At 42.0% G+C, this 27,911-nt stretch overlaps 2 protein-coding genes across 9 annotated transcripts in view; both read left to right on the top strand.

Moving 5' to 3' along the window:
* Window positions 1-2,484, top strand: part of LOC148402149 (cyclin-dependent kinase 17-like) — a 29,745-nt gene extending 27,261 nt beyond the window's left edge. For all 7 annotated transcript variants that reach the window (XM_088359817.1, XM_088359809.1, XM_088359826.1 and 4 more), the window contains one exon: window positions 117-2,484. Coding sequence is in view for 2 of the 7 variants with exons in the window: in XM_088359826.1 (XP_088215952.1) it covers window positions 117-154 (38 nt within the window). In the remaining 5 variants the exon portion in view is untranslated. The remainder of the gene's footprint in view (window positions 1-116) is intronic.
* Window positions 2,485-3,550: 1,066 nt separating this feature from the next.
* Window positions 3,551-27,453, top strand: LOC148402148 (sodium channel protein type 2 subunit alpha-like). 2 transcript variants are annotated; one of them, XM_088368641.1, is made up of 27 exons: window positions 3,551-3,988; window positions 6,129-6,445; window positions 7,559-7,677; window positions 7,980-8,069; window positions 8,749-8,877; window positions 10,108-10,199; window positions 11,832-12,113; window positions 12,843-12,906; window positions 13,017-13,158; window positions 13,244-13,450; window positions 14,025-14,303; window positions 14,865-15,194; window positions 15,641-15,755; window positions 15,894-16,132; window positions 16,221-16,394; window positions 16,489-16,845; window positions 17,128-17,658; window positions 21,042-21,177; window positions 21,726-21,880; window positions 21,965-22,138; window positions 22,290-22,412; window positions 23,026-23,301; window positions 23,502-23,555; window positions 23,668-23,805; window positions 23,897-24,001; window positions 24,102-24,372; window positions 24,456-27,453. In XM_088368641.1, the coding sequence occupies exons 2-27, from the start codon at window positions 6,179-6,181 to the stop codon at window positions 25,640-25,642; spliced, it is 6,036 nt and encodes a 2,011-aa protein (XP_088224767.1). In that variant the 5' UTR covers window positions 3,551-3,988; window positions 6,129-6,178; the 3' UTR covers window positions 25,643-27,453. The 2 variants fall into 2 exon arrangements, with proteins under 2 accessions (XP_088224767.1, XP_088224768.1); XM_088368642.1 differs by lacking the exon at window positions 10,108-10,199 and adding an exon at window positions 9,825-9,916.
* Window positions 27,454-27,911: the final 458 nt, after the last annotated feature.

The following is a 27,911-nucleotide window of genomic DNA, read 5'->3' as shown; positions in this document are numbered from 1 at the left end:
TGCGGGAATAAAATGTGCTTGATCACATACTGATATAATGTTTACATGTGCAGTGCCAGTATTTCCCGTTTTGGTGTGAAGTGTTTGCCCAACATGTCTGTCTGTGTGTCTCTCAGCTCAGGGGAAGGGCAGACGGCAGAGTGTGTTGTTCTAATGGTGTCGGATGGTCCCAGAAGTGAGGTCGTCCACGACCGGAGGAGCAGGCCATTCAGACACATACATTGGGCAACCACACCTCGCGCACTGAAGGAGCGACACTTTCACTCGAAGAAGAAAAAGATTCACATAGCAACAAGAACAGATCCGGGACTGAATAACGCGACAGACATCCAGATGCTCTCCCCTGAAGACAGAAAAATGACTTTTCAAAAAAAATGCGCGCGATCACAAAAGAGGAAAGTTGGAGTGTTCATGATTCTCCTTGCTGCTATTACCACCGCTCTCCAGATGAGGGCAGTGTTGATGTGGGCCGGAACAGAACTTGAACTGTGGAAAAGGCGCAGGAGTGACAGTGGCCCGAATCAAAATTGAACTTCCTTGACTCTTTAGTCCCTTCCTACGCTTCTGGACTGTTGCTGTACATGAATGGACTGAGCTGTCCTCTCTTCTCATGAAATGCCTCAGCCTGGAAATATTGCACCTCACCTTGGCCCTTTATTCTATGATCTGAAACACAAACACACACTATCTTCATTCTCTAGCTCCATGCCTCTTGCTTTTACGCGCACACAAACACTAGCGCTTTTGTTTCACTTGAAAGTCAGACGTGTGCATCAATCGAGTTTACAGAGATGAATTTTAGCACCTTACTGTCCGCTAAAGGTCAGGGACACTGTCAGTACTGTACTTTACCTCATCTGTCAGAGTCGGGTTATAAGTACGCCGCAAATCGTAGAGTGATGATGGCTCTAAATGATAAACCAAAAAAAAAAAATGGAATCATTGAAAATATTAATTCACTACAATCTTGGACACTGTAAAGCTCCAGTCAACAATTGTAAGGAGAATGACTTCAAGAAAGTGTGTACAAGTCCTCACCTGCTTATCCTTAGATGCCCCCTTTGCCTTGACTCACAACTTATCGTGTTGTGTTTGATATGACAGTGGTTGTTGTTGAACTGTTCTTTGCACCTAATTTTACCTCTCTGGATCACCAGTAGATGATTCAACCGCCCCATTCCTCTCCAAGACCAGCTCCATGTGCAGTGTCTATTTTTACACTTGATTTTATTCCTATTTGTACATAAGATCTTACTTTGTACTTCTCAGAAGCAATGGTATTTCCGACAAATGGTATTTCTCAGTCTTTGCTGTGCTCTCCCGCTGTAATAGTTGGCGACTGGCTGGGAACGTGTTGCACATTCCTCAAGCTCAGGACTTAATTGCTTGTGTCGTTTTGTGGGTGCTACAAGGTGGCGGCTGAACCTCTGTGAATCCCCGTTAGAGCAGAATATGTTGCCCAGAACCCCCCCGCAAGGCTTTATTATGAAGTATCTTTCCGCAATGATGCGCCAGTCCTTGTGTTCCCCGTTTCTGTTATATAGACTCTATGGACTACCTAGTGTATATTCGAAACCATCTCCACGCATGCTCGTGTACGCCACACGCCCGTGTTATCAGTCGGTGTGTGAAATTGCCGGAAAAGAAATGTCACCCTACGAGTCCAGTGTCTGCATGAAATGTGAGATCACATTGATCCCAACCGAATTAGGATTCAACAACAATGTGATGCGGTGCTTCGGGGACCAAATAACAACTGGAGTGTGTCCGGTGCAGTCGTGTAGTTCGCGGGACTCGAAGCACTCTTGACACAATGTTGTTTTGTTTATCTTGCTGCCGAAAGCCTCCAAGCACACAACCGTTTCACACACTTAAGTGTCAACATGTACTGTATCGCTGAGATGGATTACGGCTATTGATTGGGGCGTCGCGGTCACTTCTGGCGCTTACCTCGGATCAATTCGGATGCCGATCCGATCCCAGGTCTGCACCTGTCAGGGCTAGTCGTCGAGCGAGCGTGTGTGGCAGTATGTAGCATGTACATAGTTGATAGCTCACTTTGTATATAGAAGAGAAGTGTCTAGGTTTGATACAGCTACTCACAGTCTGCCCTTTTTGTGTTTCTTGAATAAAAGTCATAGCAATATTTCTGTAATCAATAAAAAAAAGCCAAGGTAGGGTGTAATAGCGTGACAATGATGATTTAGTGGGTGACTGTGAATGATAAAACTGTGAGACTTGACAAAGAAAGCGACAAGGAGGTTTGTTTTTGCTGTTTAACATAGAAATGTGTTTAAAAAAATAAAAGGATGGCATTCGGAAAAGGGTCGCTAAATACACCAAGATTATTTTGGGGTGTTTTTCCAGTGAAAGCCATAATGGTGGTAATAAGGTGATGAAGGCCTGGTTGTGCAGAGTGGTTGGTTCCTCAAGGAGAAAAAGAGATGTGTACACCAAGTTAAAAAATAAAAGTTATGTTATTAACATGTGTTTTGGGGTATTTTTTGACACAGAAAATATTTGCAGCACAAATATTGTGTATTAAATCTGTGGCTTTAATTAGAGTGAACATTTGACAATGAGCACTGCACACAGAATACATAAATCAAAAAAGCAAATCTCTTACCGTCACTGAATTAAAATAAATGCACAGCTACAATTACAGAAAAGAGAAGAAATTAGAAATTGCAATTTTTTTTGGAGGCGGGGGCAGTAAATAGTGAATTTGTGAATCACGAACTGGGAATGATGGTTAGTGTGAGACCATTTACATATAGCCATGCCAAGTTGAAATGTAGCAATTTGACCTTGTAATTCAGCTACCTTGGTCCTTTTCTTCTTCTTCTGTCGTATGACTTCAGACTTGCAGCTCTGTTCAAGCGAGCCAGGTCGACGTGTCGTTGTCCAGATCATGGTCCTTTTCTGATGTGTGAAGATTTCTTTAAAAGTGAGTCACAAGTTACAATGAGATGAACTGATTTGCCCTAACAATATAAACCTCAGCCATCTTGAGTAAAATGTCATTTGAAACAGGACATTTGTCCAAATAAAAGAAACATATCTATTAAGATTTTATTTCAATCTGGACCAGATTAAGTCCGTTTGGATTTTGAAAGAGGTGACAATTGACCATTTGATCTCATTTACTCGAGCCATCTTGTGAAAATTCCACTGCGGCAGAGTCTGAAAAGGGCCATGTACCTGGCAAGTTGATCTTTGACCACCATTTCTTCTGTCAAAATGGTTACGGTACATATTGTCCATGGTTAAGTTACTGTTAAATTGCAACAAATCACCTGACTTATTTTGTCTTTGCACCTATTAAGATTTATAAGATTCTTCCTTTTAACTAGGACACCGTTTCAGGGTCCATTTTAGAGGTACAAATGAATTATCTTTTTGACTCTTCTAAGGATGAGTATGCATGCATACTAGACATGAAAGAAGTCTGAAGAAGCTTCCTGACGCAATATGAAGAGCTAGCCAACAGGTGGCAACATTTCCTAAGGCAAAGCGAGGAGACTTATTTTGAGTTTTTTTTTTTTTTTTATGATCGCTGTGATTATGCGCACAGTGACACCGCCTTGTCAGATGAAAATGAGTAAATAATCTTAAATAAAAGCAAAAAAAGTAAAAAGGAAAAATACAGTTCAATTTTTCGTCGGTATGTTTTTCTACCACCTGACAGCAGGTGGACTTGTACTCCTCGCGGGTGCGTTGTTGACGTCCTCGAAGGGTTCGTCTGATGCCACCATTGCGCGTCCATTGTGCTCAAGTCGAAGCTCCGGAAAGCGATGAAAATTGATTGAGAGGGATATTTGCTTCTAATAAGACACAAGACATTCGTCTCTTTGGGAGGATACGATTTCGAGATGCGTTTGATAATATACCTTATTTGTCCTGCCTCTCAATCCGGTTTTAAGAAAAAGCCAAATATGAGATGGAATTTTACCTTAAGGGCCACTTGCGGAGCGTCGTAGTAATGATGGTGAGTACCTGTCATCTTCTCCTTGACGTGTGACACCTTCGAATTGTGAATTCGTTAGAAAAGTCTAGAAAACGTCGCTTATAGTCGCGTGGAGTAAATAACAATTAAAACAGACATTTATGTGGTGATTTAAACTGGAGCTTTTCAGGGATCTTCATTATTTTACGTAATTCACGAATCTGCCTTAATCGTGTGAAATCTGTATTCAACCTGTTGTGCTTTTGACATTATTTTCCGGTGATGAGCTGCCAAGTCAAACAAACAAATAAAAAATAAAAAATCACTTCCAAAGCACGGTTTGTTTTTAATGAATGCATACAACCGCGACTCATTCATTTTGTCTCCTCTTGAAATGGAAATATAAGTGAGGTGTAAATATAGAATTCATTGACGAGGACAAAATGGACGAAAAATAACACCGGGCTTCCTATATTAGCCTCCTGTCAGCCACCATTGCGCCAGGCCGAGATAAAACGTTGAGACATGACAATTTCAATGAACGATCTGGATATATTTCTAGTCATAGAAAATAAAAGGTCTATTTTCAGACAAGTGGCCGCTCCCTTTTTAGTGATGTATTGTGAGCAAATAGACACACATCTGGCATGGACACGCCCAGAATCCTTTCAGAGATTCACTCGCAAAAAGCATCCTCAAATATAGAACTGTAATATGTGCCGCTCTTATTGTTCATGCGGCGGTTTTGTGTTGATTCTAGGACTTGTTTAGAATTGTTAATGGTTTGAAAAACCACTTGTACGTGTCGTTTTACTGCGTTGAACGACATGTGGTTTCCGGGCCTGGTTTGGACCTCTGTGTTTGCCACTAATTGTTGGCTTCAAAGCCTCAGTTGGTTTTATGACTTGGTTGTAAGGAGAAGGTTACAAAAGGGCAGAGATGGTGGCAATAAAGTGCAAGCTTGGGATCACCATTAGCATCCACGAGTACCTGTGGCCAAGTAAACGGCACGCTGTTTTAAAAACAGCTCACATGATGTTACATTCCTGGGAGTTATAGAAATAAAGTGTTGCATATTGATGTTGCTGTATATTTAGACTATATTGTTTGTGTTTAGAATTGTACTGATTATATTATATTTTATGTCCTTATGTTATTTATATAATTGTATTTTTTCTCATATTATTGTCAGGTGCATCGACAAGTGGTCGGGGTGGATGAGGGGCGCTGAGCTTTCTCTCTTCTTTTTTTTCCCCAATGACACTTCAAGAAAAAAAATCACTACAACCAAGGTGTTCAGTGAGACAGGCAGGAGAGTACTTGTGTGTCTGCTGGTAGGACAGAGGAGGAGAAGGGTTGGTGGTGGAAACTTAAGGTGCAGAAAAGCATGGAATGAAAGTTTCTAAGAAGAAGTGAGACACTGGGAGGAATGGGGAGAGAAAACAAGAATATGCGGAGATGCTGCTTAGGGAAATTGTGAAGGTTGCGAAAGGCATATGATGACATGTATGCTAGGTTGCCCAGTTAAATAGAAGAGAAAGATCTTTTCAGGTTGTGTAAGCATGAGTCTGTATGGGTGAAAATTCCAGGGCCAATTTTATGTGCCAATCCAGCTCCGGGTGTAGGTGTGATTGAGGGGTTTAAGGTAGAGGTGGGGTTGCCTCAGGGATCAGCTCTGATCCCCTTTCTTTTTGCAATGGTGATGGATAAGCTGATAGATGAGCTTAGACTGAAATCCCCGTGGATCATGATGTTCGCAGATGACTGTGATCTGCATTGAAAGCAGCAATCAGGTGGAGGAACATTTAGATAGGTGGAGGCATGTGCTGGAAAGAGGGGGATTGAAGTGGATGAATTGTGTGTGTGTGGGGGGGGGTCTATCCCACTGAGGGGTGCACATGTGTGTGTGACAATCATTGGGTCTTTACTTTTTTACATTTGCAGCCGATGGATTTGTTCAAGGTCAAGATATTTTCCTGGGAAGAAACAGACATGACAAGACAAGGAGTAAAATACACAATTATAAGAGTTTTTTTTTTTTTTTTTTTTTTTTTGGAGGGGGGCAAACAAACAACATACAATGGAGCATATGGAGCACATACTGTCAGAAGAATTATTATCATGCATGATATGATCTGGCACAAGCCAACTAATCACCCTGCATTTTCTTTTTGTGCTGCAGCTCCCTAATCCAACTGAGCCACTCTCGACTTAAATGATCAGGATGACAAAATGGCCCAGTTGCTGGTACCGCCTGGTCCTGACAGCTTCCGCCCCTTTGTCCCGGAGTCTCTGGCTGCCATTGAAAGGTACATCGCCGAAGAGGAGGCCCGGAGACCTCGGGCAGATCGCCGCAGCGACTGCGATGATGAAAATGGGCCAAAGCCCAACAGTGACTTGGAGGCAGGAAAATCGCTTCCTTTCATCTACGGTGACATCCCACCAGGTTTGGTGTCTACTCCTCTGGAGGATTTGGACAGCTATTACAGCAATCAGAAGGTCTGTTTGAATCGATCTTTCAATTTTCCAAGCAGACAGTTGCTGTTGAGGAGGTAGATGATGGATGTAGTATTGTTCTGGTAGCACACCGTTGTTCACTACTTTTTAAGAGGAATTATGGGATACACTGAGGGTACAACACAGAGTTTAAGCATGAAAAGAAATCTGAAGGTAATACAAGGGTGTGAAGAATACTATCCTAAAGGTGACACAAGTCCTCAAATAGAAGAATATTAGATTCATAAATGTGGTGTCCCGGTCTACCGAGTTTTGGGACAATAGTCAAATAACACAAAGATTACATTAAAGGGGAACTCAAGCGTGTTTTGTACTGTATTGTGACAGATTACATGTTTTCTGGGTTTGGTCACACGTTGGTAATGTGAGCCAGAGGGCACTTTGACAATCAATTTCAGTCTATAGCAGAGGGCAGTAGAATGTCAAAATGTTTGCTTCTGAGATGGATGAAAACGTGTGGGTGGATTGATCTGCTAAAAGGGAGGGTGAAGCGAGGATGGTTGATTTTTCACTAAAAAAAGCTTGCATTTTTTATTTTATACATTCATTTTGGAGAACTAATGAAACTACGAATGGCTTTAAAAACGCCCACTTTTAATGACTACTTGGGCCACGCACCACTCCCCTCCATGTCTGGTTGATGACATCATCGAAGGAAGAGATCACAATTTCCCCATTGAAAATCATTGTAAAGACTATCGCTTAAAATGTACAAAGCAGTTATCAATCTGAATTGTTCATATGTCGTAATATATTCAAGTGATAAGGGGAAGGGTTCGTTTGACTTGCATTTCCCCTGAATTCCACGTATGGGGTACCACCTCCGCTGCCTATCCGAAAAGGAGGCGCTTTAAACGGCCAGACAGAAAAGCCATTGCAGAGTAGAAAGGCGTTACGTCAGCCCTCCGAAATTGAGTTAGTTACTAAATGAGCTTCTGTTTGTGTGGAAAGTCAGGTTTGCTCCAGGTTTTGAATGAACAAACCTTTATTAAATCAGTCCCTGAGGCTGCTGTTTAGTCTCATTACAAGCACATTCACACTTACGGTTGGCTACATTGTTAATAATGTCTTGTCTACTTTTTGTCTCCTTTTCAGACTTTCATAGTATTGAATCGTGGGAAGGCAATCTTCCGTTTCAACGCCACTCCTGCCTTATACATCTTAAGTCCCTTCAACCCGCTTAGGAGGATAGCTATTCGAGTTTTAGTACACTCATATCCTTTTAAAGTGTGTTATTGACAGAGCCTCATATGGACTGAAGCGTTTATCAGACAAAATGAGATTCAGATGTTCTCAATGTCATTCTGTGAGTGGCTCGAGCAGAGTAGGATTTTACAACCACTGTGCATTTAAATGCAAGTGATGAGCAGATCTCTATCTGTGATATGATTTACTTAAATCAGATTTATTACACTTTAAAGAGAGCTTACACTGTGCTTATGTTTTTTTTGGCGGGGGGGGGGGGTTAATTGAGGAATGAGTTCTCCATTGTGTTCCTTAATTCTTGTGTTTCAACGATGTTCAGCGTGTTGATCATGTTCACCATTCTAACCAACTGTGCTTTCATGACTCTAAGTAACCCTCCGGAATGGGCCAAGAATGTAGAGTAAGTACCTTTACCCTCTTTTCAATTGAGTCATTGCCTCTCTAAAACTAAGATAATGGGGTCTATTTTTGTAGACAGGCGCACATGCACTTGGCACAAAAACTGGTGCAGGTCTCGTTCACCATGTTTGGAAATCAGGCAGACCGCGGTCTGGGCATTGCCTCTCTGGGCATTCCAGCAGACATTTTCGATTACAACCCCCAGTGCACCAGCAACAGTGACAATTTAGTGACAGAAATTAGACTAGACTTTCGACCACGTGAAACCAGGTCAAAGTTGTGGCGCAGGTGGTGTAACACGATGAATCTGTGCTCCGGTAGTTTGTGTGGTGGATGTTTTTGTATTTCATTAATAAATATGACATTGGGTGCATCAAGCCCTCAGAATAATTATAGAAATCAATTCATGGGATGCATATTTATATTTAATCTATTTTTAAAAGCACATCCCTGATCATGGCACAACTTCTTGCAGTTCCTTGCAAGCGTACCTTATGCACACCCTTCCTCTGCATTTTTATATGCTCACTTTTTTAAGCACTCTACTTGTGGCCCTCGCTTTACCTTATTGCTTTGGTCATCATGGTAACAAAAACTTGATCACATACAACATAAACATGACATTTGGCTAGTGCAATCTATTTTTAATATACTATTTGTCGTTGTTCCTTATTTGCCAGGTACACATTCACAGGAATTTACACTTTTGAGTCCCTCATAAAGATCCTGGCCAGAGGCTTCTGCGTGGGGAAGTTCACTTTTCTGCGCGACCCTTGGAATTGGCTGGACTTTAGTGTGATACTTATGGCGTAAGTTTCTGGTACACTTACACTTTTTCTGCTAATCACTGTGGATGATGATCTCCATTGTATCGTTGTAGTTAGAAGAAAAAATGCAGAAAGAGGTCATCTTGATTGTGTCCTAAATGACACAAGCACAGACTGTCTAGTTCTCTGCAAAGATGTTGAAACAGCATTGCCAATTCATTTGTTTTAATTTTACACTGAAGACATTTTGGTTTCAGATCAAAAGATGAATAGGAGACAAAAAAATCAGAAGTCCAATTTTTATTTCACTAGATTTCTATTATTTGGAGTTCATCCTTACCAAAAAATGTCTTCCCCAATGTTTTGTGTAGCTGTACGGATTAAGATACTGAAATTCAAATCCCGTATGAAAATTGGGGAAATAATAGATGTCAAATATCTGAATCAAATGATTGTCCAAAATGCCTTTACCAACTCATGAGGCTGAGATGCATTTGACACCATTCTTTGTGCAGCTGCACTGCCAGTTGTTTCAATCTCCATTACAATACCATTTAGGAACTGAATTAGCTCCTCATAATTCATGGAATCAAAGACAGGAACTGGCTCAGAACCATGAATACCCAATGTGCACCCATAGACATTGGAACAAGTGCTGTGAAGCTCTCGCATGTCTCTGGTCTGATATTCTGCTCATGCCCTAAAGTCCTGGACCATTGAATAGTCACATGTAGTCATTCAATAGTCACGCTGCTTCTTCCAACATCTTGATGGATTTATTTACTCCGAGCTCCTTTTTGTACAGAATATTCACTCATCTTGAAACTGCTAAATCACGCCTCAAGTATTATATGTTTTTATTATTGTTGTTTTTGCCTCCCCAAAGGGTTGCTTCTTTGAGAGCGGAGTTTTCTTTTCTGAAATGCCTGTATGTGTTTGTGCTCCTTCTCGAGGGATGCTATGTGATAACTGTGCATTTAATTCTGCAGGTATATAACAGAGTTTGTAAACCTAGGCAATGTTTCAGCTCTGCGCACATTCAGAGTATTGAGAGCTTTGAAAACTATCTCAGTGATACCAGGTAAGGCTGCCCTTGTTTATCCTCCTGTGTGTGACCATTTGCCGCTCCCTCTCCTCCCCCCCCCCCCCCTGTTTGTTTTTTATGCTTTGGGCGTGGGTGTCTGTTTTGTGTGCGCGTGAACGTGTGCATCCCGAAAACACCTTGCAACTCCCCGAACCCCCTCCCCTGCCTCGCTACCTCCTCCCTTACAGATATGTCACAGAGTTTGTGGACCTGGGCAATGTATCAGCACTGCGAACCTTCAGGGTTCTGCGGGCCCTGAAAACTATATCAGTCATCCCAGGTGAGCGCACCATCAAGGCCAAAAGGGCTGATGAAATGCTCACTGCTAAGTGGCGTTTTTGGCAACATCAACTCACTTCTGAGCTCATCTTCATTGCAGCCAAGCCTGGCGGCATCGTTTTGCCATCCTTCATGTTTAAAAAAAAAAGCTGGAATCTGGCTCCAATCGGAACAGATTGAAAGGATTCCTAGCTTTGAGACACGTAGTAAGGCAGAACGCTTCCTATGAAATTTATTCTTGCCTTGGGAGCCACCTGTGGATTTTGTGCTTTTTCCTTTGTGCATGAGACATTGCAAAGGAAGATTTTCTGGTGGCAAACTAATGTGTGTGTGTTTATGTATGTATGTGTGTCAAGTGCGTAATTGCAATTTGAGGCATGTTATGTTCTTTCATGAGGAGTCGTTCAAAGCACTTTTCATTGCACAATGCAAAAATACAAGTAAAGGTAATTACATATTTTTACATCCACAGCCATGCCGACCCCCCCCCCCCAAAAAAAGTACTGCATTAGTTTGTGGATTTGAATTTTTTTATAGCATTTATAAGCTTTTGCAATGTTACAGTAATTTTGCTTTCAGAATTCATTTTTGAAGAGGAGAATTTATCCCAAATTTTTATTTTTGCAAACTAAAGTTTTCCATGGTGGGTTTTTGTGCCCAATTTGCATATTGATAAGCCAATTAATTACATATTTCAAATATGACTTAATTTATTATATTTTGAAAGACAGTGTTAATGTGAAACAGTACTTGTTGTCGTGAAGAGGGACCAAATTACTTTCTTAACGCCCCCCCCAAGAGTATTTGGGGATCCACTGTATATAATGCATTTGATTCTAAATTCAAATATTGAGTCATATTTTTGGTGGGGGGTTAGAGGGGTGATACCCCCACACCCCTACCACCACTATTGACAAAAGCGTCTGTTGGCAATCAATAATAGATGAAACTGGATGTTTAAGGTGCATATTGCTGAGGTGCAGGGGGCATCAAACTTTGAGAAAGCACTGCCCAACCCCTGTCGATTAAAAAATAAATAAATCGGTTTGGTGCATGTTCGCCTTGGACGGTGGATGAATGTACGTATACGTCACGGGTATTAAACTCAAGGCCCGGGGTCCAGATCTGGCTCGCCACATCTTTTTTATGCGGTCCACTCATATCCACTTATGAGCAAATATGTTTCTTGCTAAAATACCCCAAATTGTCTTTATTCTGAAAAATGTTGAGGTGATGCAAAAATTTTCCCTCTTTTAAATTAAATGTAATATTCTTTGAACAGCTCAGTCTGCACCAGCCTCCTCCCCCATACCGTAATTTTCAAGTGGCCCAAAAACAGTTGTCCGTCCCGGGCATCAAGCTTCAAGTGTGCTTTGCACTCATGCCACTGATTCACATCAGTGACTAAACCATCGCCTTTCATGGATTCTTGTTTTATCTGTGATAAACAGTGACCTGAATCAGCGTGTTTTTGATATGACTGTCCAGGAGTTCATGCATACATATGCCTCAATCTGGCTGCTTGTTATATGAAAAGCTTTTGTTGGACATTTCTCTTTACAAGTTTGTGACAGGTAGTAATAATTGCTCCTTGTGCCTTGTCCCACAACCCCTTTCCCTGTTTCCCACCCAGGGTTGAAGACAATCGTCGGTGCATTGATCCAGTCAGTTAAAAAGCTGTCGGATGTTATGATCCTGACGGTGTTCTGCCTCAGCGTGTTTGCGCTCATTGGCCTGCAGCTCTTCATGGGCAATCTGAGGCAGAAATGTGTGCGCTTGCCCAATGGCAACGCCACGAACAGCAGCGGCATGGATGCCGCTGAAACCTTTCTTTTCAATAGCAGCCTAGCGGAAGTCAACAACACGTTCCTGAACAGCACAGGGTTCAACTGGACCGAGTACATCAGTGATAACAGTAAGCTAAGTAAAGAGGAACTGACTGATGTCCTGGTGCGGGTTAACGGGGTTCAAATAAGTTTCTGCTCAAGTCATTCAAACTCAGATTGTCCTTCCTTAGAGAAAAGCAACCTTCACAAATGCCAAACAGTATCAGACAAAACAGCGTTTTGAAATCTTTCTGAGCCAAGGCAAATTTTACGTTAATAAAATATCACAGCCAACGAAAATGTAGAAATAACTAAAACAATGATGCAGATCTCGTCCCAATTCATTCACACATTAACTAAGTGTGAAATGTTAGCCTGTTAAGATAAACTATTTTTCTTTTGTCTGAATAAGTGAATGTTAGCCTGTTAAGATAAACTATTTTTCTTTTGTCTGAATAAGTGATACACAGATTAATTATACTATAAACAGAATTATATTGTCCATTACATCATAAACAGATCCTCGAGTAAGCTTTATTAAAGGGAAATTGCCTAAGGAGTTTGTCCTCCACTATTTAGCAAGTTGCAATTTTTACGCATATTAGTAAAGAAGGCTCAAAGTGTGCTAGAGATGGTAGGTCGCTTTTTGTCTGAATGCGTCAAATTGACCTCTGTTTAAAAGTTTCTCGTTTCTTGCCACGGTATAAAACAACAACTGAACTGACGTGGACTCAACACTTGCTGCCTGCGTAATTGTTCACCCCCTAAAGAGTAGCAAAATGAGTATTTCAAATTTCTGGTGTTTTGTCTTTTTTTAGGAAATTACTATTACCTCCCCGGTCGCAGGGATGCACTGCTTTGTGGAAATGGCACCGGGGCTGGGTAAGGACCTTTGCCAAACAAGCTTTTAAACACTTAACATTTGGGAGCCAAACCTGTGATTTTTCACATTCAGATATTTAGCACTCTCAAACTTAATCATTCTGTGACAGGCTTTGTCCAGAAGGCTTTGTTTGTATCAAAGCAGGCCTTAATCCAGACTTTGGATACACAAGTTTTGACACCTTCAGTTGGGCTTTCCTGTCTCTGTTCCGACTCATGACCCAGGACTTCTGGGAAAATCTCTACCAGCAGGTTTTTATCATATGTGGCCCACACCATTGTGATGTATTGTCAAAAGTCTTTGTCATTTCTGATTTTTATCATTATGTTCCACTAGACTTTGCGTGCAGCAGGGAAGCCCTACATGGTCTTCTTCGTTTTGGTGATCTTCCTGGGTTCCTTCTACCTTGTCAATCTGATTTTGGCTGTTGTGGCTATGGCTTATGATGAACAGAACCAGGCCACCATTGAAGAGGCTCAACAAAAAGAGGAGGAGTTCCAGGCCATGCTGGAGCAGCTGAAGAGGCAGCAAGAGGAAGCACTGGCAAGAACAATTTTCGTTTGTTTGTAAAATTGAGACGTGTATGTTGTTGGGAATATATTTGGATTATTGCACTTAATCAACAAGAGAGAAAAAAATTATAGCAGAGTTGAATGATGGTGAATATGCATTTTGGGTGACTGGAACATTGTCTCATTAAAAAAAAAAAAAAAGCTCATTCAATGCGGATTGGGAAAATCCCAAGCCATTCCAAACAAAACCCAAGATATAACAACATTTCATTGTAGTTGGAAATTATAAGTGTTATATTCTGAATTCTATTTTCCAGCTATGCAAGTAACATTTGAAAACAACGCTGAAAGACACAAAGCGTCAACAAATCAGAGACAAAGAAGACAAAGAAGTCTGTCAGGGATATGATGCTACCCAAGTAAAATTAAGAATGTACATTTAACCCAATAAATAACGCCAACATTTTTAGACCAGAGGCTGATTTGATAGTGCTGCCATGATTGCTTTCAACTGACAGGCTTTCGCTTCTTACTCATTTGCGCGAGCCTTTCAGACAGCCACCAGATTGCCATGACGACTGTGTTGTTTTCCCATTGGCTGACAGGTTGCCGCGGCAGCAGCCACGGAGAGTGGCGAATACAGCGGGAGGAGGGGGGCCACCTCTGAGTCCTCCTCTGTGACATCCAAACTCAGTTCAAAAAGTGCAAAAGAGCGACGCAACAGGCGCAAGAAAAGGAAACAGAAGGAGGAAGAGGAGGAAGAGAGGGGAGCATGCAACAAGTTCCGTAAATCTGTAACCGTGGACAGCATCAATAGATCCTTCCACTTTTCGATGGATGCAAACCGACTTTCCTATGAGAAGAGATGCTCCTCACCCAATCAGGTACATTTTTCTTAATAGGCTTTCACGTCAGTGAAAAGTGTTTTTCATTGTTTTTATTTTAGTAGAAAAAAATATTTGAAATTGTTATTATAAAATGATCTCAGCATGCACTAGTTTTGCAGCATCATCTAGCAGCAAAAAAAAAAAAAAAAAAAATCACAAAATTGAGAAACTAAAGTGCGTCAGAGGAGAACTCGGGTTATGCTTTCGATCGTCCCTGCCAACATGGCCACTACGTAGGCTGTCTATTAACTTGATTTAGTCTGTACTGTATGTCTGTGACAACAGCGACACAATGAGTAAATGTGTCCCAGTCTCTGTTGATTGTGCCCCAGCACTCGTAAACAGCAGCAGTCAATTTTGGAATTAACAGACCTTGAATACTATGATATATTTTGAGTGCACTGGACTCCATTTTCTGTCCTGCATAGAAGAGCCAAAGAAGTCCAATTGTATTAATTAAAAAAAAAAAAAAAAGATACACACGCACATGTACACACGCGTATCACTCTCATCCCTGTGCAACTACTTTGACGAGCTCACAGATACTTTCTTTCATAGTCTCTGCTCAGTATACGTGGATCACTCCTCTCCCCACGGAGGAACAGCCAAGCCAGCCTGTTCAGCTTCCGCGGACGAGTACGTGACATGGGCTCAGAAAACGACTTTGCGGACGATGAGCACAGCACCTTTGAGGAGAGCGACAGCCGCCGGGGCTCTCTGTTCTTGCCACATCGCCCCGAGCGTCGCTGCAGTGCCATCAGCCAGACGAGCCTCAGGGTTCCTCGTGTAATGCTTCCTGCAAATGGCAAGATGCATTGCGCCGTGGACTGCAATGGTGTTGTTTCGCTGGTTGGAGGAACATCTGTGACTAACTCTCTTTTGCCTGAGGTGACTCAGTTAATCTTTTATCTCCCAATTTTGGAATTAATTTGCTGTGACTTGACTCAAGTTGGACGGAATTTGCCGATTTTAATTTGCTTGCTTGAAAGACGGACTTTCCTTTGACCTGGTATTCATGAGACTCGACTTGCACCACATGACTCAACAAGTCTTGCTTGTTTACATTTCAACAACAAACTACAAAAACCTGGCAACCTATCAGTATGCCACAGAATTTCACATCATGAGGCTCCTGGCAACTGGCTCGGTTACCTGCCAGTTGATTATAAGCACCGGTGGTTAAGCCAAACTTTCTGGACTGGAATGTGACACCTCTGATTACTTGGGAAAATTGACAACAATCTTGATGGACTTGCACGTTGTACCACGTCATTCTCTTCGGACACTGTGGTCAGTTATTCCATATTCCTTGGACTGTGTGTGTTGTTCTCTAGGGTACCACTACAGACACTGAGGTGAGAAAACGACGCTCAGTTGATTATCTCGATGAACCAGGAAGCAGGCAAAGAGCCATGAGTGTGGCCAGCATCCTCACCAACACCATGGAAGGTCAGCCCCGAGTCCAAACTTCACTCACTCGTCACATCCCTATTGAATATTAAATTACAAAGATCATATTAGCTGCTGTTTTTTTCTGCCAGCCAGTGATTTTTTCCCCCCCACTCCATTTCAATGTCTCCCTTCCAGAGCTTGAAGAGTCAAGACAGAAATTCCCCCCATGCTGGTATCGATTTGCTAACACTTGTTTGATCTGGGATTGTTGCCCTGCCTGGCTTAAAATTAAGGAATTTGTCAACATGGTGGTCATGGACCCCTTTGTGGATCTGACCATCACAATTTGCATCGTCCTCAACACCCTTTTTATGGCCATGGAGCATTACCCAATGACAAAAGAATTCAACAATGTCCTTTCTATTGGAAACCAGGTACCTGCTAATGTTTGAACAACCATCCAAACCCTGTCGGTTGCCTATTGATTAATACAATTATTTTTCTTCTCTTTTTTCCAAATAGGTATTCACTGGCATATTCACAGCAGAGATGTGCCTCAAGGTCATCGCCCTAGATCCTTACTATTACTTCCAAGAGGGCTGGAACATTTTTGATGGCATTATCGTCAGTCTGAGTCTGATGGAGCTAGGTTTGGCCAATGTTGAGGGCCTGTCCGTGCTCAGGTCCTTTCGATTGGTAAGGTCACATTTTATTAAAAAAATAAAAATACAACCAGTCTACGCCATCTAAATGCAGAGTATAAATGATGCTGACTTTTTTTTCCCATCAGCTGAGGGTATTCAAGCTGGCTAAGTCCTGGCCAACTCTGAACATGCTGATCAAGATCATCGGTAACTCAGTGGGTGCTCTGGGCAACTTGACCCTGGTGCTCGCCATCATCGTCTTTATCTTCGCCGTAGTGGGCATGCAGCTTTTCGGCAAGAGCTACAAGGAGTTCTTCTGTAACATAAATGATGATTGTCAGCTACCACGCTGGCACATGCATGATTTCTTCCACTCCTTTCTTATCGTGTTCCGGGTGTTATGTGGAGAGTGGATAGAGACCATGTGGGACTGTATGGAGGTAGCAGGACCGACAATGTGTCTGATTGTCTTCATGATGGTTATGGTCATCGGAAATTTGGTGGTAAGCATCTTCTTTCTTTTTTTTTTTTTTTTTTTTTTTTTTTTTACATCATAATATGTAGTCATGGTTACATAGCAGTGCAGGTGAAAAAAAATGAAATTCATGTGAAACTCTCTATTTGTGGTTAGGCACCGCAGAGAGATGATTAAGCTATGGCACTCAGGCCTCTCATTAATGACAGATAGTTACAGTAATTTATACATCCAGTATTTTATAGTAGCTATATAGTAGTTGAAATCTGATCCAGGCCAATCATTCCTGTCTTCTTTTTGCATGTTCTAGGTTCTAAACCTGTTCTTGGCTCTGCTTCTGAGCTCATTCAGCGCTGAAAACTTGGCAGCAACTGACGACGACAGCGAGATGAATAACTTGCAAATCGCCGTGGGCCGTATCCAGCGCGGCATTGCCTTTTTAAAATCTATTGTCCGGCAGTTCCTCCAGAGCCTGTTCTTTGGTGGGGCTGGGAAGGGCTCCAGCCTGCATGAAGAGATCAAACCCCTAGAAGAACTACAGAGCAACGGCAAAGGCAACTGCATCGGCAATCACACAACGGTGGAAATGTCCAAAGACCCTGGCGGGGTGTACATTTCAGCCGAGGGCAATGGGCGCCCAGGAGGCGGCCTGGTTGTCGGGGGCACGGTGGACGAGGATAGCTCCAAAAAGTACCCCATAGACGATTGTCACTACATGTCGTTTATTCACAACCCAAGCCTGACGGTCACAGTACCTATTGCTGTGGGTGAGTCAGACTTTGAGAACCTTAATACAGAGGACTTAAGCAGCGATTCCTCAGATGTGGAGGGCAGCAAAGAGGTAAGCTTTGACTGCTGTATCTCCGTCTTGATGTTATGATCTTGTATTCTAAAATTGAATGGCAAATGACTCGAACCAAATTTTGCAAATTTTGCACCTGTTCAGATTGTCATCAAAAGTTATGACATGCTTTAATGCTGTACCATTTATCAGCCCCCAGTGGGACAATATGGTAAGAGATCGTATGGTGTGATCATTGTGTTCCTTGTTACAGGTTGGCACAAATCAGATGATGTATTTTGCGACAACAATACTACACACAGGCTTCAGATGAAATGCTAGCTACATCTGAATAGGGCAGTGTGACATTTGGAGGGGTACCGTGGTTTGCACGAGGGGTCACCAGCTGTAGTCAGGATGCAGAGCAACGTCTGTCCATTATTATAGCAGGACTTGAATTGTAACTTTACGGATGACCTCCCCGGCTGATGACTTGGATTCACTTTGAGGATGACTTGAAAAAGTGAAACATCGCAAATCCTGCTAATATAAATGAGAAATCCTTGAAGGGTGATCTCAACTGACTCCCTATGCTGAGGAGAAGCAATCCTACTGACAATCAAATACGCTATCATTATATCCCAGCTCCCATTCCATCCTATTATAAATTCATTCTTAAGTCTTAGAGCGCAAACTATAATGGCTCTTGGTTGAGAATCATTGCGTCCAGCAGGTGGCAGAAAACCTGCCACATAAGACTTTTCCAGTGCAGCTCCACCTATTGGATCTGGGGGCTCTGTGCCCCTCTTAACCTTGGTTTATCTTCTTGCAACCTCAAAACCATCTTGCACTTGGTGTTAACAGGCCTTGAGGATGTCACCCACCACTTTTACCATTATTGTACAGGTGTTTGGACTCTGCAAAACATTGAGAAGATTTATAGTTACAAATGATGTGCGCTGTTTATCTACATTATCTCTTATACAAAAAAGTTCTAACACAATTCTGAGCACAGAGATGAGGTTGAATGCTGGCTTGTGGTGCGAGTGACTTACTATTAACTCCCCCCGTTTGTTATTGCAGCCATATCACAGATGCTCTCAAGGTTTTCAGTGAGAAGAACTGTAAGATCACTTTATTGTATCATAGCACTAACCATGAGGACTGCCAATGTCATTTACGAACAGGCATTTTTTCCCTCATACTTTTAATGGATTGCCCATTTTCGTCCTTTGCCTGGTCTTGCCCTCCTCCGCCCCCACCCACAAACCACTTTCCTTTATTCCCACCTCTACCCCATACAAGTACAAGTACACACTGTAGTTTGTTTAGTAGCCCTTTTATTTTTTACTTGGTCTCCAGCTACCAACTGAAAATTAGGAAGAATTGGAAGCACATAAAAAAAAAAGAAAAAAATCAATTTAATTAATTTTGCTGTTGTTTGACATGGCTCTGATATATGACCCTAATTTCCTGATGTTTGAATTCGTGGATCATATACTTTTTTTTCCACAGGCTGACTCATCTTTTGTCGCGCCTCTGACTAATATTTCGTTTTCAAATATTGAGTTGTCACTGGAATTGAAATAGAAAACCAAGATAGCTTTTCTGCAGTAAAGTCTAAAACTGGGGGATCTGGAGTGATGACCCTCATAGACGTTAGAAGAACCTTAACACTAAATGAGGTTTTGTTTTTAAAAGTAAATTCACTGTAGTTCTCACGAGACAAAATAATCACATTTGTTGTGAATTGCGGCACGATGGACACCCGGTTAGCACATCCGCCTCACAGTGTGGAGGTCGATTTGACAATCTGGCCTTTCTGTGTGGAGTTTATATTTGCTCCCTCATGTTTTCACCAGGAATACATTCACATTCCAGAAACATGCATGGTAGGTTAACTGAAAACTCTAAATTTTCTGTAGAACCGCCAATGCAAGAATGTGAGTATGAATGTTTTTCTACAGTGCCTCTGCGATTAGCTGGAGACCAGTCAGAGTCCACCATGCCTCTCACCCAAAGAATACTGGGATTGGCTCCAGCATGCCCACAACGCTAGTAAGGATAGCGGTTCAAAAAATAAATAAATGAATTAATAAAAAATCAATTAACAAAACATACGTAAGTACATAGATTACTTTGTTTCGGAGTCATAAATCAGGGTCATAAATCAAGGTGCACATTCTTGTTTAATTTACTTTTTGATCCCTGAAATACGATGTCATTCCTATGACCTGTGACCTATGATAATGGAATGAGGGAAAAAACATTCCATTAGTAGTTCATATGTCTTTTTTCTTTTGCTTTGTAACATATGTTGTAGGGAATTGTTAAATCGTATAAATAATCTGAATAAACACCCCTTTGGAATAGGGATCCTCCCGTGACAGAGGTACAAAATGTAGTATAACATGCCAAGCTAACCTGGTACAGATAAACGCCTTTCCAGACATCAGCACACAGAATCCATAAGCCATCAAGGCAAAATGAGTCCCAATGTAGCGTAAGGCAGCATCCTTTCAGAAATCAATGCACACGTGAGCAGCATGCTTCCATCATTGCCATGTCCTATTAGCTGGGTCCCACTACAATCAGGGCTGCTGCACTGTGTAGGATGACATGTTTCGAAACTTCACACAGCAAATGAAAGTCACTTGCTTGCAATACTCGGTTTCCCCCTGTCAAAAACTCCAAGACTGACATGTTTCACATTGCCCACGTGCTATAGCCGCTATACATTTACTCATGTCATGTTATGCCGCATAAGTGTGGAAAAAGTAAAACACTAGACCACATGCTGTCTTATAAACAGTGCACAGTGCTGGTTTTTGCTGGTAAGCTAATGTGGCCATCTATTGACTTCAACACAACAGAATTAAGCTTAAACACTGCTTTCAAGGAATGGAAATATTGTATTTTCATGTCACTGAGGAAGATTGGTAATCAGAACTTTTGGTGGGTGGGGTTTGCAGTCAAAGTACCTTTTTTTTGGGGGGGGGGGGGGATATCCAAGCAGATAGACTGAATTCAAATTGAGCAGGGTTGTTAATTCCTCAGTAGACGTGAAAATACCGCACATGTTGCTTGGTACGATTTCAGGCTTGAACTGATGATGCACTGGAATACTGCATGCACTCTTCCTCGAAGTGAGGTCGCATCAAACGTACCCACAGTTGCATTACAGTAACGTCCAACTCTCCATGTCATGTGTTGCTATATGATATGATTCGAGCTTTCACATGGATGTCTTGAGAAAGCCTGTAGGTACATTTGATCACATTTGCATGTAATGACAGAGAGGTGGATGTTTAAAAGTAGTCCTACTCTGTTCTGACAGTGCTTACTCTGAGAGGAAAAACAACAGTAACCACTGAAGGACATGTGGTCCTGGAACAACTCAACATTTGCAATATAACGCTGTGCACATTTTCTTGTCCGTACAGAAACTCGACACGGAGCCCCAACATCTTAGCTCTTCGGAAGGGAGCACTGTTGATATTTGCCCTCCAGGAGACGGGGTCGATTCGGTGGAACTGGAGCCGGAGGAGTCAATGGACCCGGAGGCCTGCTTTACCGAGGGTGAGATTACTACAAGTATGATGGATAAGGAAAAGTGGGACGGGACTGCTCACGTGATCGGTTAAACTCACATCTGAGTGACAGTGAATACAAATGCTCATCAGGTTAGAAAAAAAAAAATGGAGTCTGTATTCATCTATCTTAATAATTTAACATGGCATTTTGTCTAACTGGGCTGCAATTTGTAATGTGCAAAAATTCAAATTATAGACAGTCTATTCTTCCCATACTTAAGCTATTTTAAAACATTTAAAAAAAATTTGATATTCGCGTCAGGGCTCAGGCCCGAGTCCCTGAATAGAAAAGTCACCTCCCGCATTGCCTGATGTTCCCCTACACCTCCAAACCACACACACTACATACGTATATGTGCAACTGTTCAATGCTACTTATACAGAATTTGCAAGCTCAGATGTGAGGATCTAACTTGTGCTGTTATAATTATACTTTCATGTTACATGCACAACAGCATAGAGTGGGATGCGTTGTGGTCGCTAACAATTCATTTCCGTGGTCTGTTTCATTTATGTTTGTCTCCACAATTGCAGGATGTGTAAGCAGATTTCAGTGCTGCCAGGTCAATGAGGAAGCAGACAGGTTTAAGAGTTGGTGGACACTCAGGAAGACCTGTTTCGTAATCGTAGAGCACAACTGGTTTGAATCCTTTATTATTTTTATGATCCTGCTCAGCAGTGGTGCACTGGTGAGTTGAAATACAGCTTCATTCACTCAAAGTCCAGTCACCCCCCCCCATTGGAATGTATCATTTTTGTACTTCTTTGCTCAGGCTTTTGAGGACGTTTATATTGAGCAGAGGAGGACCATCAAAACCATGCTGGAGTATGCTGACAAGGTCTTTACTTATGTCTTCATTCTGGAGATGCTGTTGAAGTGGGTGGCCTATGGTTTTGTCAAGTACTTCACCAATGCCTGGTGCTGGCTCGACTTCCTCATTGTTGACGTATGTACACTGCTCTTTGGTTGAAGTTTGGCTTATTCCTTCTACATTTTTTAGAGCCTAAGGTAGTCAACGTGCTGGACATTTGGATGCCTGACTCCGATAAAAGCTCCAAAGATAGATGTCACATTTCAAGTTTGCCATGTCCTCTCAGGTTTCCCTCGTCAGCCTTGTGGCCAATGCTCTGGGTTACTCCGAGCTCACCGCCATCAAATCGTTAAGGACACTGCGAGCCCTCCGGCCACTGCGAGCCCTATCTCGGTTCGAGGGCATGAGGGTGAGACTTCCTTTGAATCCGACCTCTGTCAAGTCGCAAAGAAATGTTAACATGTTAAGTTCTCCATTAGATATCTTGGGCAACGCTGTTTTCTTTACCAGTCATTGTGCAGCAATACATGACTACGTATATATTTTTGATTATGTACAATGTGTAATTTTGAATTTAACTGCATGTTCTCCTGTACTTCTTCTATCTGCATGTTTCTTTTTACATCGTGTTGATGGATTTGCAGACATCGCTTCTTGACGCTGCTCATTTGGTGCCTTGTAAATGTGACCTGTAATCTTTTTCTTTGTTGTGTGTCTTTTTTCATTTACAGTCAGACAAAATGTTGTGACCTCATCCTGCCTCTAAGGTTTTTTTCTGTTTTGCTTTTTTTCCTATGAAATTGTTAACTTTACTGAATCAACCTTCACCTTCTTAACGGTCTTGTTAGTAAAAGCTTTTTGTGTGCAGACGTCAATAAATGTAGTCTTTGTGTAATGTAAAAATAGTCAAGTGATTAGATGATTGTAATATCCACTTATCCAAAATCAAGGGGGGTAAGCACAGCCTCTCCATCCGAGCAACAAGAAGGTTCTGAGTTTGATTGTATTTTGAACCTGTCCAGGTTGTGGTGAACGCGCTACTGGGGGCCATCCCCTCCATCATGAATGTGCTGCTGGTCTGCCTCATCTTTTGGCTCATCTTCAGCATCATGGGGGTCAACCTGTTCGCAGGGAAGTACTACTACTGCGTCAACACCACCACTGACGATGTCTTCCCCATCGAGGTGGTCAACAACAAGTCCGACTGTCTGAATCTGGTCAACGAAAGCGCCCGGTGGAAGAACGTCAAAATCAATTTTGACAACGTCGGTGCTGGCTATTTGGCGTTGTTGCAAGTGGTGAGGTGTTCAAAAAGTCCCAGCATGCATTTTTATCTGTCATTCAACGTTACAGGTTGGTGGTAATAGAGACCAAACAGTACGTTACTGTTGGAAGTTAGTACTTTCCTTCAAAGGGAAAATGATTCACATTGTTCTGCATATGCAAAGAATGGAGCATGGTGAAAGGCAATGACTGACCTAATGTCATCTGTTGTTAGGCAACATTTAAGGGCTGGATGGACATTATGTATGCAGCTGTGGATTCTCGCAATGTAAGTTTCATCCAAATTATAGAATTATATTTTACAGAATAATTTCTCAATGGATTTGTACAATTTACAAACACCAGTGACATTTTTGTTCTTTCTGTCGGCATTGCTCCAGCTGGAGGATCAGCCCCAATATGAAGTCAACTTGTACATGTACCTGTACTTTGTCATCTTCATCATCTTTGGTTCCTTTTTTACCCTCAACCTCTTCATCGGCGTTATCATCGACAACTTCAACCAACAGAAGAAAAAGATAAGTCATCTTCTTTGGGGAAATGTCTCTTGAGCTGCCCAGATATTTTATGTCTGTGGTGATGACAATCTTTTGTTGTGTTTTCCTATACTTTGGAGGGCAAGATATCTTCATGACGGAGGAACAGAAGAAATATTACAATGCAATGAAAAAGTTGGGCTCCAAGAAGCCGCAAAAACCAATTCCTCGACCCGCTGTAGGTTTTGGTCACACCGTTGGACATTCTCCTCCTGCGCTCTGATGATCATGTCGATTCTAATCCATTGTTTCTGTTTCTTGTCTGCTTTGTCTCTCAGAATGCTTTTCAAGGCTGCGTGTTTGATTGCATAACCAAGCAAGCGTTTGACATTGTTATAATGATCCTCATCTGCCTTAACATGGTGACCATGATGGTGGAGACTGACGACCAGACCCCAGACATGGACAACATCCTTTACTGGATCAACCTGGTCTTCATTGTGCTCTTCACAGGGGAGTGCATACTAAAGATGATCTCCTTGCGTCACTATTATTTCACCATAGGTTGGAATATATTTGATTTTGTGGTGGTGATCCTGTCAATTGTAGGTAAGGACAGCACTGTTGGTACATTTTGTCCCCGGACTGGGTTGTATTCAAATCCGCTAATTGGATGTATTTTACTTTTGCAGGTATGTTTTTGTCAGAAGTGATCGAGAAATACTTTGTGTCCCCGACATTATTCCGAGTGATCCGTCTGGCCAGGATCGGCCGCATTCTCCGTCTCATCAAGGGTGCCAAGGGCATTCGGACTCTCCTCTTCGCCCTGATGATGTCACTTCCTGCCCTTTTTAACATCGGTCTCCTCTTGTTCTTGGTCATGTTCATCTACGCAATTTTTGGCATGTCCAACTTTGCCTACGTCAAGCGGGAGTCTGGAATCGACGACATGTTTAATTTCGAGACTTTTGGGAATAGTATGATCTGCTTGTTCCAGATCACTACCTCAGCTGGGTGGGATGGTCTGCTGGCACCCATCTTGAACAAGCGGGAACCCGACTGCGATAGTCAAATGGAGCACCCGGGCAACAACTACAAAGGCAACTGTGGCAACCCATCAGTGGGTATCTTCTTTTTCGTCAGCTACATCATCATTTGCTTCCTTATCGTGGTCAACATGTACATCGCCGTCATCCTGGAGAACTTCAGCGTGGCCACGGAAGAGAGCGCCGAGCCACTGAGCGAAGACGACTTTGAGATGTTCTACGAAGTGTGGGAGCGTTTTGACCCGGACGCCACGCAGTTCGTGGAGTACAGCAAACTCTCGGACTTTGCCGACGCTCTCGACCCTCCGTTGCGTATCCCCAAGCCCAACATGATTCAGCTCATCTCCATGGACTTGCCGATGGTCAGCGGCGAGCGCATCCACTGCCTGGACATCCTGTTTGCTTTCACTAAGCGAGTACTCGGGGAAGGCGGTGAGATGGATGTGTTGCGCGGACAGATGGAGGAACGCTTTATGGCATCGAATCCTTCAAAGGTGTCGTACGAGCCAATCACCACCACTCTCCGCCGCAAGCAGGAAGAAACGTCCTCCATCATCATCCAGAGAGCTTTCCGCCGCTACATGATTTGCACGGCCATGAAGAAGGCCTCGGCCCTCTACAAAGAGCAGCTCAAAGAGGGCTTACGTGACCCTGACAAGGACGTGATGGTCATCAGCAAATTCAATGAGATCTCCACCTCGGACAAAACTGACATGACCCCATCCACAGCTTCCCCTCCCTCTTATAACAGTGTGACAAAATCTGACAAAGACAAATATGAGAAAGAAAACTGTGATAAGAAAAAAGACTTCTTGAACGAGGGAAAGAAATAGATAACACACCCCCTCCCCCATTGTGGCGTGCTTGTACGTTTGATTGCTACGAGTTGACGAATGCCCCGAGTAGAGGAGGGCAAGTATGTTGTGTGTACAGTGAATCCACAAGGACATCTGGAGGGATCAAATCATCCAGAAGACACTGCCAGACTGAAAAGATTTGTGCAAACACTTGTGATTTTATGTTTGGTTGTTTTGTTAACTGACACACCTCTGTGCACTATTAAGTTGTCTGTAGTAAGTGCTGCTGCTATAAATACATGATTCATTTAAAAAAATGTCTGTAAAACTCAAAACTACTCTGCTTTTTTTCTTCTCTTGGTTGGGCAGGAGATAAAGTCCAAAGACAAGGTCTCATTTAGCGTTTGTGGTTCCCCTCCTTGCCACTTTGAACTGTGCCTGTCTGTCAAGTGTTGAAGATGTATGAGCTGATGAAGCCCACCAAACAGCACTTTGCCTGCCTGCCCAAGTTTGAAGGACATACAGCCAATACAGACAGCTAATTGAGTAGTTCCACAATAACCCAAGGAGGTCAGAAAATATATCAAAAGACCTTTGAGATGGATGATCCTTCGGTTGGACTAGTTTTATAGGTCATGAATTATGAGCCTACTGTAACACAGCAAGTAAGTAACTGTAGTGTATAACTAGCATCCCGGTTTCTCGAGGCGATACAATTAAGCAAAAGGGGAAAATTGTCAAAAAAAAAAAAGTTGTGTTTCTATGCATCTATTTTGATGGAGATACTCCACGCTGAACACTTTCAATAACACTGCGGCTCAGTCAGCAACACAGTAACATAACTGCTGTTGTTGACAAGCTAGCAATCGTTTGTCACGTTCATCAATACTTGCGTTACTCAAACTTTATTGAGCATCTATTTTACAGGCTGTGAGAGATTTTCACATGTTTTCACAGCACACCACCAAACAAAGATAAAGCAAAAACTGGAGACACAGGTTTGCTATCTTGTGGAAGACCATTTCACTGCTCTGCTCTGCCTCTTACCGTACTGTACGTACCTTTCCCTTCCCGACTTTATTTCAAGAGTTACAATGCAATTCAAACTTCTTCCTGTCATTGCGCACGACTTAGAGAAACTGAATGCAAGCAGAACAAATGAGCTCCATGATGTGGCCCTCATCTTTGTCATGAAAACTTGACAAGGAGCTTGCGGGAATTTGCAAAAAAAATCCCACTTTTCATTTTTAAAGAATTTCTCTCAACAATACAAAGGAACACATCTGTATTGTATTGCAAAGTTCATCTAATTCCGTCCATTTTCTACTGCTTAGCCTGATACAAAAGAGCTGGAGCCTATCCCAGATGACTTTGGGCAAGAGGTCCATCACATGCACTTAAGTAAGTTTTATTGTGTGGTACTGTCATTTGTGTGTGTGCGTGCGTGCCTGAGTGGAACTGGGATGGTGTGTGCCTGGGATGAAGAGGGTGAGATACTTCCATCCATTTTCTTTACCGTTCATCCTGTTCAGGGTCATGGAAAGTTGGAGTTATCCCATCTGAGATGACATGGTGAAAGCCAGGGTAGTGGATTTCAATCAATTACAGGTCAAATAGAGACATTGATGTAAACATTTTAGTAATGACCAAGTTTACTTATTTTTGTCATGCATATGATAAAAGCACAGCAATTACTATCTATAGGTACAAACCATTCATTAGCCATCTCCGATCGCACGTGTGGTGTTTTAGTGAACTGCTTGCAGGAACGACTACTGTCTGCACTCATGGTCTTATTACTGTTTCAATGCCAAACAAATAAATAAAATTACATATTTTTTCCTAAATTTTGTCTTTTTAAAATTATTTTCATTTGAGTTTTCTGTTGTTGGTGCTTCTGCAGCTTCAATCAACAACACTTTCATTAATTTGACACGTGATTTTAAACAATACACTTAACTAACCAAAAGCTACATTTTCCCATGCCACATACAGCTAGATACATATTATTTTGTTTTTTCTTCTTCTATAGCAGAGGTTTTCAACTGTTTTTGTCCAAGGGACCACCATAATAACCAAGAAGAAACTTGAGGATCACTGCTTTGGCAGAATAGTTTTTCATTTTGCGCCAAAGGAAGATAAACCTATACAAGATATTTATTTGCATCTATTTGGGGGAATCTCAGCTACATTTGACATAATTTGGATGGGCAAATAATTCACAGAATTAGCTGGAAAATAAATCAAATCAAGATAAGAAATCGATTTTATTTTTCAAAAACATTACAATTATTTTCCATTTCCA

The sequence above is a fragment of the Syngnathus floridae genome, chromosome 2 (assembly GCF_059516105.1).
Source record: "Syngnathus floridae isolate MCC-2025c chromosome 2, RoL_Sflo_1.0, whole genome shotgun sequence".
NCBI classification, from domain to species: domain Eukaryota; kingdom Metazoa; phylum Chordata; class Actinopteri; order Syngnathiformes; family Syngnathidae; genus Syngnathus; species Syngnathus floridae.
This window is presented reverse-complemented; position numbering and strand designations above follow the sequence as displayed.

What these genes read in the sequence shown, in the direction of transcription:
- LOC148402148 (XM_088368641.1), top strand. Translation starts at nt 6,179, where the DNA reads ATGGCCCAGTTGCTGGTACCGCCTGGTCCTGACAGCTTCCGCCCCTTT. An exon ending in TCCTTTCTATTGGAAACCAG is followed by an intron (nt 16,133 to 16,220) that starts GTACCTGCTAAT and finishes TTTTCCAAATAG; the next exon opens with GTATTCACTGGCATATTCAC. An exon ending in TGCTCAGCAGTGGTGCACTG is followed by an intron (nt 21,881 to 21,964) that starts GTGAGTTGAAAT and finishes TTCTTTGCTCAG; the next exon opens with GCTTTTGAGGACGTTTATAT.